At 44.3% G+C, this 12,482-nt stretch overlaps 2 protein-coding genes across 4 annotated transcripts in view; both read left to right on the top strand.

Moving 5' to 3' along the window:
• kif19 (kinesin family member 19) overlaps positions 1-6,997 on the top strand; it is a 40,324-nt gene extending 33,327 nt beyond the window's left edge. Inside the window, exons 15-21 of the mRNA XM_051939313.1 lie at positions 112-236; positions 321-484; positions 583-688; positions 3,180-3,303; positions 4,035-4,423; positions 4,795-4,963; positions 6,083-6,997. Coding sequence (XP_051795273.1) covers positions 112-236; positions 321-484; positions 583-688; positions 3,180-3,303; positions 4,035-4,423; positions 4,795-4,963; positions 6,083-6,210 — 1,205 coding nt within the window. The 3' untranslated portion in view covers positions 6,211-6,997. The remainder of the gene's footprint in view (positions 1-111; positions 237-320; positions 485-582; positions 689-3,179; positions 3,304-4,034; positions 4,424-4,794; positions 4,964-6,082) is intronic.
• Positions 6,998-7,582: 585 nt separating this feature from the next.
• Positions 7,583-12,482, top strand: part of si:ch73-127m5.2 (uncharacterized protein LOC561202 homolog) — a 179,108-nt gene continuing 174,208 nt past the window's right edge. For all 3 annotated transcript variants that reach the window (XR_007937935.1, XR_007937936.1, XM_022206297.2), the window contains exons 1-4: positions 7,583-8,022; positions 11,171-11,768; positions 12,019-12,219; positions 12,300-12,429. Coding sequence is in view for 1 of the 3 variants with exons in the window: in XM_022206297.2 (XP_022061989.1) it covers positions 11,375-11,768; positions 12,019-12,219; positions 12,300-12,429 (725 nt within the window). In the remaining 2 variants the exon portion in view is untranslated. The remainder of the gene's footprint in view (positions 8,023-11,170; positions 11,769-12,018; positions 12,220-12,299; positions 12,430-12,482) is intronic.

Raw genomic sequence — 12,482 nt, 5'->3', positions numbered from 1 at the left:
CGTTTCCACTCTAGCATACTGTGATGTAAACAGTGTGAAGGTCAGAGATGAAGAAGCTCATCGTTAGCTGCTTTTGTTTTGTGATTAATGAACTGAATGTTTGTGTTCCAGACCACAGCCTGCTCGTCCCTCCACACCTCCAGGAACTCTACGACACGTACATGAGGGAACTGGATGAGAGGAAGCTGGACCGAGCTGTGGCTCTGGACAAAGTGACCACCAGACACACCATCAAGGTGTCGGCAGCAGGACGGATCAGTTCAGTAGGAGACTAAACGATGCTGAGATGAATACTGACGCTGCTCTGCTTTCACTTCCAGGAGGGGTCTTTACCCAGGATCACCCTGCCTGGTCAGACCCGGGACAACATGCAGGACGTAGATTCAGACCAGGAGAGCGTACGAAACACGTGTTCTGACAACAGGAGAGGTCACACCAAGATCCGAAGACACACTTTACCTCCTATTCTGCCTGAGCCTGAACTGTAAGAGGATCCATTAATCTGCTCTGACAGGAATTTACCTGTAGGTAAACTCTGTCTGCATGCTCAGGGTCTCAGCTCTCCTTTCTTTCCTCCTTCAGGGACAATAACAGAGTTTTCAAAAGCAGCCCTCATGCCAGGCAGATGAAAAACTCGTCAGTGATGACTCCACCTCCCATCCACATTAACGGGAAGGGCAACCGAGAGGTGAGGTTATCTGATAGGAGGTGATTAGCTGCTTCATTTCATTCTGTGGACTAATAGAGTCCAGTTCAGGTGTTGCTTTATACTCCAACCGGATCAGATCCCTGCTCCTTCATCACTCCTTCATTACACTCAGAACTGACAGTTCTGATCAGGTTCCTGGTAGAAATATCTAAACTCTCAAAATTACAAATTATTATTTGAAATATCATCACCTCCATGGAATTTTCTCTGTAAAAATGCATCATGATGCAACTCACAGACCAGAAGAAGCTGAACTGATGAAGCTGTTCTCCATCTGTTCTCCAGCTGTCCTCATCTGTTCTCCATCTGTTCTCAGCTGTTCTCCAGCTGTCCTCCAGCTGTCCTCCAGCTGTTCTCCATCTGTTCTCAGCTGTTCTCCAGCTGTCCTCCAGCTGTTCTCCAGCTGTTCTCCAGCTGTCCTCCAGCTGTCCTCCATCTGTTCTCCAGCTGTTCCCATCTGTTCTCCAGCTGTCCTCCATCTGTTCTCCAGCTGTTCTCCAGCTGTCCTCCAGCTGTCCTCCATCTGTTCTCCATCTGTTCTCCATCTGTTCTCCATCTGTTCTCCAGCTGTCCTCCATCTGTTCTCCATCTGTTCTCCATCTGTTCTCCAGCTGTCCTCCATCTGTTCTCCATCTGTTCTCCATCTGTTCTCCAGCTGTCCTCCATCTGTTCTCCATCTGTCCTCCAGCTGTCCTCCAGCTGTCCTCCAGCTGTTCTCCACCTGTTCTCCAGCTGTCCTCCAGCTGTTCTCCAGCTGTTCTCCAGCTGTTCTCCAGCTGTCCTCCATCTGTTCTCAGCTGTCCTCCAGCTGTCCTCCAGCTGTTCTCCATCTGTTCTCCAGCTGTCCTCCACCTGTTCTCCAGCTGTTCTCAGCTGTCCTCCAGCTGTTCTCCAGCTGTCCTCCATCTGTTCTCCATCTGTCCTCCAGCTGTTCTCCATCTGTTCTCCAGCTGTCCTCCACCTGTTCTTCAGCTGTCCTCCAGCTGTTCTCCAGCTGTCCTCCATCTGTTCTCAGCTGTCCTCCATCTGTTCTCCATCTGTTCTCCAGCTGTTCTCCACCTGTTCTCCATCTGTTCTCATCTGTTCTCCACCTGTCCTCCATCTGTTCTCCATCTGTTCTCATCTGTTCTCCACCTGTCCTCCATCTGTTCTCCAGCTGTTCTCAGCTGTTCTCAGCTGTCCTCTATCTGTTCTCAGCTGTTCTCCATCTGTCCTCCATCTGTTCTCAGCTGTTCTCAGCTGTTCTCAGCTGTTCTCCATCTGTTCTCCAGCTGTTCTCCATCTGTCCTCCATCTGTCCTCCATCTGTTCTCAGCTGTTCTCCAGCTGTTCTAATGTGTCCGTCTGCATGTTTCTCCAGCTGTTCTCCATCTGTTCTCCATCTGTCCTCCATCTGTTCTCCAGCTGTCCTCCAGCTGTCCTCCAGCTGTCCTCCAGCTGTTCTCCAGCTGTCCTCCACCTGTTCTCCAGCTGTCCTCCACCTGTTCTCCAGCTGTCCTCCAGCTGTTCTCCAGCTGTCCTCCATCTGTTCTCCATCTGTTCTCCACCTGTTCTCCATCTGTTCTCATCTGTTCTCCAGCTGTCCTCCATCTGTTCTCCAGCTGTTCTCCAGCTGTTCTCCAGCTGTTCTCCATCTGTTCTCCAGCTGTTCTCAGCTGTTCTCCACCTGTCCTCCATGTGTTCTCCAGCTGTTCTCAGCTATTCTCCATCTGTTCTCCATCTGTTCTCCAGCTGTTCTCAGCTGTTCTCCATCTGTTCTCATCTGTTCTCCACCTGTTCTCCAGCTGTTCTCAGCTGTTCTCAGCTGTTCTCAGCTGTCCTCTATCTGTTCTCCAGCTGTTCTCCATCTGTCCTCCATCTGTTCTCCATCTGTTCTCAGCTGTTCTCAGCTGTTCTCCATCTGTTCTCCATCTGTCCTCCATCTGTTCTCCAGCTGTCCTCCAGCTGTTCTCCATCTGTTCTCCAGCTGTCCTCCACCTGTTCTCCATCTGTTCTCCAGCTGTCCTCCACCTGTTCTCCAGCTGTTCTCCAGCTGTCCTCCAGCTGTCCTCCAGCTGTTCTCCATCTGTTCTCCAGCTGTCCTCCACCTGTTCTCCAGCTGTTCTCAGCTGTCCTCCAGCTGTTCTCCAGCTGTTCTCCATCTGTTCTCCAGCTGTCCTCCAGCTGTCCTCCAGCTGTTCTCCAGCTGTCCTCCATCTGTTCTCCATCTGTTCTCCATCTGTTCTCCAGCTGTTCTCCATCTGTCCTCCATCTGTCCTCCATCTGTTCTCAGCTGTTCTCCAGCTGTTCTAATGTGTCCGTCTGCATGTTTGTCCAGCTGTTCTCCACCTGTCCTCCATCTGTTCTCAGCTGTTCTCCAGCTGTTCTAATGTGTCCGTCTGCATGTTTCTCCAGCTGTTCTCCATCTGTCCTCCATCTGTTCTCAGCTGTTCTCCAGCTGTTCTAATGTGTCCGTCTGCATGTTTCTCCAGCTGCAGCCTCTGGTTCCTGAGGGTTTTCTGAGCTTCAGTCATCTCAGCCACAGCGTCAGCAGCCACCTGGACTCCTCACCTGAGAGCAGCGAAGCCGGCGCTGATATTCCTTTGTCACGAAATGGTGAGATTTTAAATTAAACTACAAGAGCCGTGGTCCCGGATGTTTCTTTGTATGAGTTTGAGGACTGAGCACATTGCAGTGCTTCACTGGGCCAGGCTGAACCGTTTTAATTCAATCAGTGAACCGTTTGTGTTGTTTTGCTGATTCATGGTGGAGTTGTGTAGCTCATCACAGATTCAATGTAAACCGCTGAACATGGAGCCTTGGAGTGTATTAAAAAGAAAGAAAATGATTCAAACATTAGAATTGAGAGGACAGACAGAAGATAGAAATTGTTAATGAATAGTACGGACAGATTTAGTCCAACATTTATAGAATACAGAAAAGTGGCTCCAGAGAGCAGTTTGTGGTTTAAAATGACTACAGCTGGGACAGATGTTTGTTCCAAGAGGAGACGGTTAGAGCTGTGGGAGGACTAATTTACTAACAGCTGTTTAACCATGTTAGATCTGAACTAGTTTGAATGATCAGACCCCTTCCTGCAGTCTGAGCTCCAGGCTTTACACAGGAAAACATTAAAAGATGTTCCTGATGAATGTTGGGCTGTGACTATAAACTGGAGCTTTCTTTACATTTATTTAAATTACAAATTGATAATCAGTTATGAATGTAATTCTCATTTTAGTGTTTATCTGTTCCATTAAATACCTGGACATTCCCAGATCACAGGACAGTTGTTGTGTGTAAGAACTGGAGTAAATAAAGATCTTTGTCTCCGTCTGTCTCCACAGAACGTCAGCAGATCCTAAAGGGGGTTCAGAACATCGTAGTGAAAGCAGCTCGTCGTCGCTCCAAAGCCCTGGAGGTGGACGTCCTTCGGTTACCTCCTGCACCGTCTCCTCTGGACCCCAAGAAGCAGAAAAGCAGCCTTTCTCTGAGCGAGGCGCCCCCTAGAGGCCTGCCAAAGCGGCGCGGCCGTCAGCCCAGCCCTGAGCTGAGACACGCCACCTCAGACGACAACCTGTCCAGCAGCACCGGGGACGGACCCGGTCTGCAGGCGACCTGGACACGCCCACGGAACCGCCAGGTGGCCGCCAAGAACCAAACGCCTCGAGAGGTGGACTTCGAAGGTCGCCGCAAGAAGAGACGCTCACGCTCCTTCGAGGTCACTGGTCAAGCTGTGAGTATCTATCATCTGTTTTAGGTTCACAGTTATTATTTCAAGACAGAAAAACAGAGAAGAAAGACGTTTTAGTAAAATTAGTTTGAATGTTGTTGCTCTACATCTGTTATCCTGCAGGCGCCACATGAAGTCTGTTATCAGCAGACTGATCCTATAAGAGGATTAATAGACTGTTCTGAGGGGTTAACAGCATAGTTCTCTTTGTAGCATGAAGGTTTTTGCTCATATGATACTATCAGTTTGTTCTCTGAGACCTGCAGGTTTCTGTAGAGGGATCTGAACTTTTAGTTTCTGTCTTCCTTCCCTCTGTGTGTTTAACTGTCTTTGCTGTCAGTTCACTGATGTCTTCTTCTTCTTCTCACCTGCAGCTGCCTCAAACCAAGACAAGCACAGCTCAGAGGTTCCGTCCTCTGGACAGCACGTCCGATCCTCACCTCCACATCCACGGCCAGCCCCCGGCCCCCACGCTGCGGCCCCAGTACAGAGGGGTCCCTCCTCTGGCCAAAGTCAGGCCTCCTCCCAGCAGCCAGCAGACAGGTAAACCACCATTACTGGAGGCTCCAGTAGGACACCTAGTGGTCAATACATGAAGTGCAGCCGAGGCGTGTTCGCTGGTTCATGGGTTGTTTTGGATTTGATTTGCCGTGCACATTCCTGATCAGCTACATGGATGATCAAATGGTTTCTAGCGGATAGTTTAACCCGCGTGTCGTCCTGTGGGTCAAAATCTTAAAGTTTGGGATGTGGGAAAAAACATATTTTCTGATGTCCACATTTTCAACATTTTGGGGAAATCTTTGAACATTTTTTGGTGGAAAAAAATGTGTAAAAGAAAAAGTTTCTCAAGAACATTCACATAAAAATCAAACAAAATCCATCAAATTTCACTGGAGTTTGGTTGATTTTTATGTGAATGTTCTTAAAGAAAATATTAGAAGTTTTACTGATATATATGGAATCACTTCAGATATTTTTAGGATTTTTTTTTAGGTTACAGGGAGAAGAGATCAAGAAGGTGGAGGATTTTAAGTACTTAGGATCAAAAGTCCAGAGCAATGGAGAGTGTGGAAAAGAGGTGAAGAAGCGTGTACAGGCAGGCTGGAACGGCTGGAGAAAAGTGTCAGGTGTGATGTGTGATAGAAGAGTTTCAGCTAAAATGAAAGGAAAGGTTTACAAAACTGTGGTGAGACCAGCCATGTTGTTTGGTCTGGAGACAGTGTCCCTGAGGAAAAGACAGGAGGCAGAGCTGGAGGTAGCAGAAGTGAAGATGCTGAGGTTCTCTTTGGGAGTGACCAGGATGGATAGGATCAGGAATGAGTACATCAGAGGGACAGCACATGTTAGAGGCTTTGGAGATAAAGTCAGAGAGGCCAGACTGAGATGGTTCAGACATGTCCAGAGGAGAGAGAGTGAATATATTGGTAGAAGGATGCTGAGTTTCCCACTGCCAGGCAGGAGGCCTAGAGGAAGACCAAAGAGGATTGACTTTGAAGCTTTGAAGCTCTTTCCTGTTTCAAACATCCTGAGTCACGTGAGCAAACCCCGCCTGGTTCCACACAGCAGCTTCATGGACGTGTCAGAGGACCATCACTAACGTCACTGCTTCCTTTGCTGTGATATTTTTACTCAGCTTCGTTTCTCCCTCTCTCTCCTCAGGCTCTAATCCAGAGTCCTCCACAGCCAACCTGAATAACCTGAAGCGAGGGCCCCAGTTCCGGCAGCCTCAGCCCCTCCTCTACATCACCACCACCGGCTCCGGGGCCCCGCGAACCCGCAGACACTGAGCCGACACCACATCTACTCCCAGCACCAGCCATAACACCGAACCAGCTGAGCCTGAAGGGGGAAACCTCTAATCATCCACCCTCAGCCCTGTACAAATGAACTTCTATCTCTCAGTGACTGACGTTAGTGAGACAGGATGGAGGAGATAAGCCAGACAGGAGCTGGAAGCCTCCACAGCTCTCCTGAGTGACGGCTGACGGCTCCTCACTCCTCCAGACCTCCAGACGTACAGTGCTTGTTCTGCTCTGTAGCTTGCTGTAGTGCTCAGTTCCTTCTGTTATCGTCTTTCAGGATGATGTGAAGCTCGCTCTGAATGCAGGATGTAGTTTGTTCTTTATGTGTGATCTGTTTTTAATGCTTGTCCTGAAGACCAGGTAAACGTCCCAGTAATGATGTAAATAAAAAAGAGTCTTTGTTGGGACTTTAACAGAAGGTGAGACAATATTAAACTAATCGGAATGTAAAAGAAGTCAAAATGTTCCAGCATCAGTTCCTTTTAGTGAGGTAGTTTTAATGACATGCTGATATTTGAGGGGAAAAACATGATCATCTAGATTTTTGTGCATTTCTGGCCCAGGTCTCTGCCTTTTCTTACCCAAAATTCACTTGTTAAATGTCAGGTGTGTGTAGATACACAGAATAGATGACTGAGTTAAATAATGAATTATTTAACTGTTGCCTTTTCTTTTATGTTATTGTCATTGTTTTCATAATTACTACTTTCTATGCTTTATTTTGTACATTTTTTTATTTGTACCCAAATAAATTTAAACGAAACACATAAAATGTTCCGTATTTTCTGTCTCATTTCAGCTGCTTTGTGTTGTGGGTTTAATAGAGTGACAGATGGTCCTTTTTAATTTTCTATCAGACACAGAAATATTGCTCTCTTCAAATACTAAAAATATCCTGTATCTTGAAAACACAAGAATGAGAATTTCATGAGACTTTCTCCTGATGTGTCATGTTCTAAAATGTTCACTAGATGGAGCCTTTGTATATATTGTATATATGTTTGTATATATCTATGCTCAAACTATCCAAAGAGCGCCATCTAATGGACATTTTCCCCACTGACAACACTGTTCTGAAATGAATCTAAACAGTTTGCTTTAACTGAGATAATATTGATGAACTATTGCTGGATCTTACTAATCTTATGCAGACTTCTATGGATAGCTCAGTGGATTTATTCACCATTTTTACATACTGAATAGTTGGACATTTTTTCTTCTTTGGGCTATATAGGCACTATTTAGAATACAGAGTTTTGGATTGAAAATACGGTGTATTTATTTTTTAATCTTCTGTGTCTGTACACATAAAATGCCAACACGCAGCGAAGCATTTTATTTCAGCAATTTACACCTTGCTTTGGCATTATTTTAGCAGTCAGATATAAATATTATGCGTATAAATCACTCTTAAACTCTCCATATAAGTGTAATTATATTTTAGATCAATTTAAAGCAAATTTATGGGTGCGACAGCTCCTAAAAATACACAAAAAAGCAAGAAAACAAATGAATACACATAAAACTTCATACATTTGTATTTAGGGAAGCTGAGTCGGAAGTACTGCCTCCTCTCGTTTACTGACAGCGCTCTTGTCCAATAACAAACACCTTCTGGCCTGATTGACGCGTCCGCCGACCAATCAGAGATGGGATTACGGCTCCGGGCGGGAGTGCACGTACAGCTGATTTGCAACCCGCCGAAGCAGCAGCAGAGAAGAAGGAAAAATGTCGCTGCGTTCTTTATGGACCGTTCTAGGATCAGCGTCCTTCTAGGAAGCTCCACACGGCGGGTCGGTGAGTGGGACAGCCGGCACTAGTTGCATCCAAGGTTGGGGCTGGAGAATCCGGTGTGTCCCGACCAGGAACGTCGCAGTTTCTCCGGTTTTTCTGCTTCGTTTTTAGGCCCCTTGTACCGAAAAAACAGCAGCAGCGGCGTCCGGCAGCCATGATGGATGTTAGTTAATGAGACCGTTGATGATATTTATGAGGGTTACCTTAAAACTCCGGAGGGCTACATAGCTGGAAGTCAGAATATAACACGAGGGGGATTACATGTTCACAGAAATACAGATAAACCTGGTAAAGCTCATGTTTAACGGTGCTTTTTAGTTGTTTGCGTTTAAAGGGAGGCTGGGCAGGAGAATCAAACCTTCATGTGTGCTTCAGGTTCCATTAAAAGTTCGTTAAACTGATGGATGCGTTCAGGGACACCAGGAGATTCCAGTTTAAACATTAAAAGTTCAGGTGTTCCTTGTTTGTGGTAAAACTCTGCTGTCCTGAACCCACACTGTCATCACATCCATTTAAGTTCATTATTTTTAAAAATTTTGCAGGAACACAGAGTCTAAGTGAGATTATCCTCACAGCTAAGACAGAGCAGAAAGAAAACACATAAACATGAACCTCTGACGGTCTTATCGAGTATCTGACATCCGTCCTGTTCTTTCTCAGGTTCACTCTCTTTCTCTTAGGTTAACTCTGTGTAATGGTTATGATAGGTTACCTCTGGGTAATGGTTAGGTTAGGATAGGTTAACTGTGTGGGTAACGTGTCTGAAGAAGCCAACAGTGATTTAAAATAGAAGTGGAACAAACTGAGCAGTGGATGTGATGACGGTGTGGTTTCAGGACAGTTTGACCACAAACAAGCAGCAACTAAACTGTTTGTGTTAAACTGGAGTCTCGTGGTGCCACTTTTAACCCTGCAGACACACAGTGGTGACATTATTTTACATTTTCAGTTTGAGACCTATACCACACTGAGTTGATCAATTTTAGCCACTTTTTGTTCCAAAACAGGATTTAAAATGTTATTTCTTGATCCACATGAGCTCAGTGTGCAGTTATTGGACTTAAAATCAATCAATTAACCCAAATCAATACTGTCTGTGGCCTCAGCTGACGTGCTCTAATCGATTGGTTATGTCTCAGAAAATATTCTAGACGACAGAAAACAATCAAGCAGATACTGGCATTTAAGAAAGTGGAACCTTTAAATGAATAAATTCTGAAAACATTATTTTTCTAATAATTTCAGCTCTGATCTGTTCATGACTGAGTTGGTTCCTCTGGTGCTGAACAATAAAATAATCTGTCTAACTGTATGTTTTTATGACCTTTTTTAGCCACAGGTAAAGACTAGACTGACCTTGTGGTATTTTTAAATCACAGACTCAGTGAATTAGTCTAACACCAAATAATCAGAACAGATCTGAGAAAAGGAAAAAGTGGAGCATAATCAGTGATTTTCAGTCCACTTTAGATTTCTTTTACACAGATTAGTCTCCAACAAACTCAGCTGGTCTCCAGAAGAAGCATGAAGCAGGTGACATAAATGTGTTTACAGTTTGATTCTGGCCTCATTTTAGCAGTATTTTGTCTCCTTTAGTGATTTGAATGTGGAGACCTGCAGAACGTGTCCCAGCAGACTCAGTGATCCATGGAGGACCCTCAGGACGTCCTCATCAGAGCCTCTGATCAGACCTGACACCCCCCCCACATTCATTTCATGAGTCATCAGCTGTAGCTGACCTGTATGTCCTCTCCATCTCAGCGTTTGTCCTCCAGCACTCTGGTTTTAACTCTCCTAAATATTTACCATCGTCACATTTAGCTTCAATGACTGCATATTTTAGCACATCTATTAAATAGTGAAAATGACCTGCGTGGACGTAATTATAATTCCTGACAGCCACAAAGATATTCCAGAAATTCATGATATTAACAGTAAATTAACCCTGGTGTTGTTTTGAAGTTTGAAAATGTGGAAAAAAATATTTTCACAGTGAAACTTCAACATTTTGGGGAAATTTTTGAATATTTTTGGTGTAAAAAAAGAAATGCTAAAAAAAAAAAACATTTCTAAAAGAAATTTTTTTTCTAAATGTTCTTATAGAAAGTATTAGAACTTTTACTGATATATATGGAATCACTTTAGATATTTTTAGGATTTTTTTTGAAGATTCTTATTCATTTTTTGAAAATATTTTTATTTCCTGCCAAATTTGGGGTTTTTTTCAATAAAACTTTTCGGGGAAACTTTTAAGGAATTATTGGAATTTTCTTCCAGAAGATTTTGCAAATTTTCAGAAATTTGGGGAATTTTTTTTTGTTGATTTTTTCAGACAAAGAAACAATATTTTTTGGTGCCCATAAATGAGAACAACAGGAGGGTTAAGGGAAATATTATTTTCTAATTTTTAGTCAAATTCAGTTGTAAATCTATGGAAATATGTCAGTCTATGGGAAATCCTTCCACCGTTTAGACATGTTCAGATATCAGGGTTTTATGTGGCGACTTTGCACAATAGAAATGGAAAACATGATCAGGCTGCATACAGTAAAGACAATCTATGCATTTTCTGTTATTTCTGATGATTTTAGGGACAAAAATGCCTATTTTGCTTAAGTAAAATAAAACTACCTACTTTTTTATTAGTTTTTATTCTCAACTCTGATGTATTTTGCGCTGATGATTTTCCTCTGGTGCTGAAATCTGATCTGTGAGCTCCAGATATTCCTCCATGCATGAGAAACCTGACTACAGAGCTCCATACATTCGCCGTACGCCAAGCAGTGAAGCTGCTCGTGGTTTCTTATTTAAACCCAGGTGTCTGCATGATGTCTGCTGAATAAATTCCCACTATATTAGACTTGACATAGTTCATTACAAATACATATTTACACCCCAGAATATCCCACATCTAACGATGTTTTCACTGTTTTGAAGATTACAGCTAAATATTGGCTGAGTTTGAATGAATACGTGCAGATTTCAGTCAGATGTCAGTGCTTCTACTGCTTCTACTACCCGTACAGCCATCAGTGTCTCTAGAAATAATGGAAGCATTTTACTTAGTTGATGTGCAGAATTTCAGTTTTAAAGCCAAAGAAACTATTTAAACCTCAGGTATTAACTGTGATTTTACTCTTTTATTTTCCAGAAAGAAACTTGCTCTGTGACGCTGCCATGAGGGATTCTAAATGTCATTTATCGGGACAAAGAAAGTGAGAAGTTGTGAGTGTGTGGGAGGTTTTACTCTGACAGTAGAAGGAGTGAGCTTCAACCAAACCATCTAAGAACACTACATGGACCTCTGAGGGAACCTGGTCTGATCAGTAGCTCCTCCTGCACATAGAAAGGTACCATGGACCCGTCTACCAGGGTGGTGGGTCTGGATGCTCAGGGCAACATGGTTTTCACCGTGGTGAAGCCGGTCATGGGCATCTTCCAGGTAGCTTCAGATCAAGCCAGCGGTGCAGCAGCAGGAGGAATGGGTCTGCAGGGTTTGTCTGAGAGCACATTAGTCCTCCCTCAGACCCAGGCTCAGCCTCCACTGGACCAGAACCAGATGGAAATGCACAGCATGCAGCCTCACATTCAGCCTCAGATGCAGGTTTCTGCTCCGCTTCAGACCGAAGATGCGTCTCAGAATCAGGAGCTGCAACCAAACTCCAGCACAAACTCAGAGTCCAGCAGCCAGATGCCGTTTGCAGAGGTGTCGTCTCTCCTGGATCCCAACATGAAAGGATCTAAGGCTCGTAAGTGGATCATCAGCACATTCACATCTGTGTTCTAGGAATACTTGGTACGTTTGAAAAGTCTATGAAGTACCATTTATTCTATATACACACAAGAAACTATGCAATGCCAGTATTTCCAGCTTTTGTCACCAAAGATTGTTCAACAGTGTTGGATGTGATGTTTCATTAGAAGTTGCTGAGTCAGATTACGTGTACTGCTTCCTGACCAGTTGTGCTGCTTCATCTCCTCCTTTTTCTCCACTTTCAGGTAAATATCTCATCTCGTATGATGAAATTAAAAGGCGTCTGCAGGCTCCAGAGAAGATGTCTCTGCGCTCTTTAGCAGCGTATACTCGGGTCAGCAGAGGCCCAGCCAGCAAGAAAAGCCTTCTGGAGTCTCTGAACGTCCTCGGCCTGACACCAAGCACAACTACCTCCGTTTCCTCCTCGTTCTCCAAACTCACTGAAGGTGATGGATGTCTGTGTGGATCAACAACTAAACATGACAAGCATTCACCTGGTTTTAACTTCCTCTTGTTCATCGTTTAGGCGACACCAGAGCTCTGTGTGATGATATGAAGGATTTTGCTCACGATTACATCGACTACAGCAACATGGCGAAGCAGCTCATCCCAGACACAAACACAGTCCAACACTGGTCCAAAATTATTGAGACAAAGTACGTTTACTCCTGATACGTCCTGCATCACACTGCTAAAAGAAAATGTTTAG

This window comes from Acanthochromis polyacanthus, chromosome 19 (genome assembly GCF_021347895.1).
Source record: "Acanthochromis polyacanthus isolate Apoly-LR-REF ecotype Palm Island chromosome 19, KAUST_Apoly_ChrSc, whole genome shotgun sequence".
Lineage (NCBI taxonomy): Eukaryota > Metazoa > Chordata > Actinopteri > Pomacentridae > Acanthochromis > Acanthochromis polyacanthus.
The sequence above is the reverse complement of the archived record's forward strand: the minus strand, read 5'-3'. Positions and strand labels throughout refer to the sequence as shown.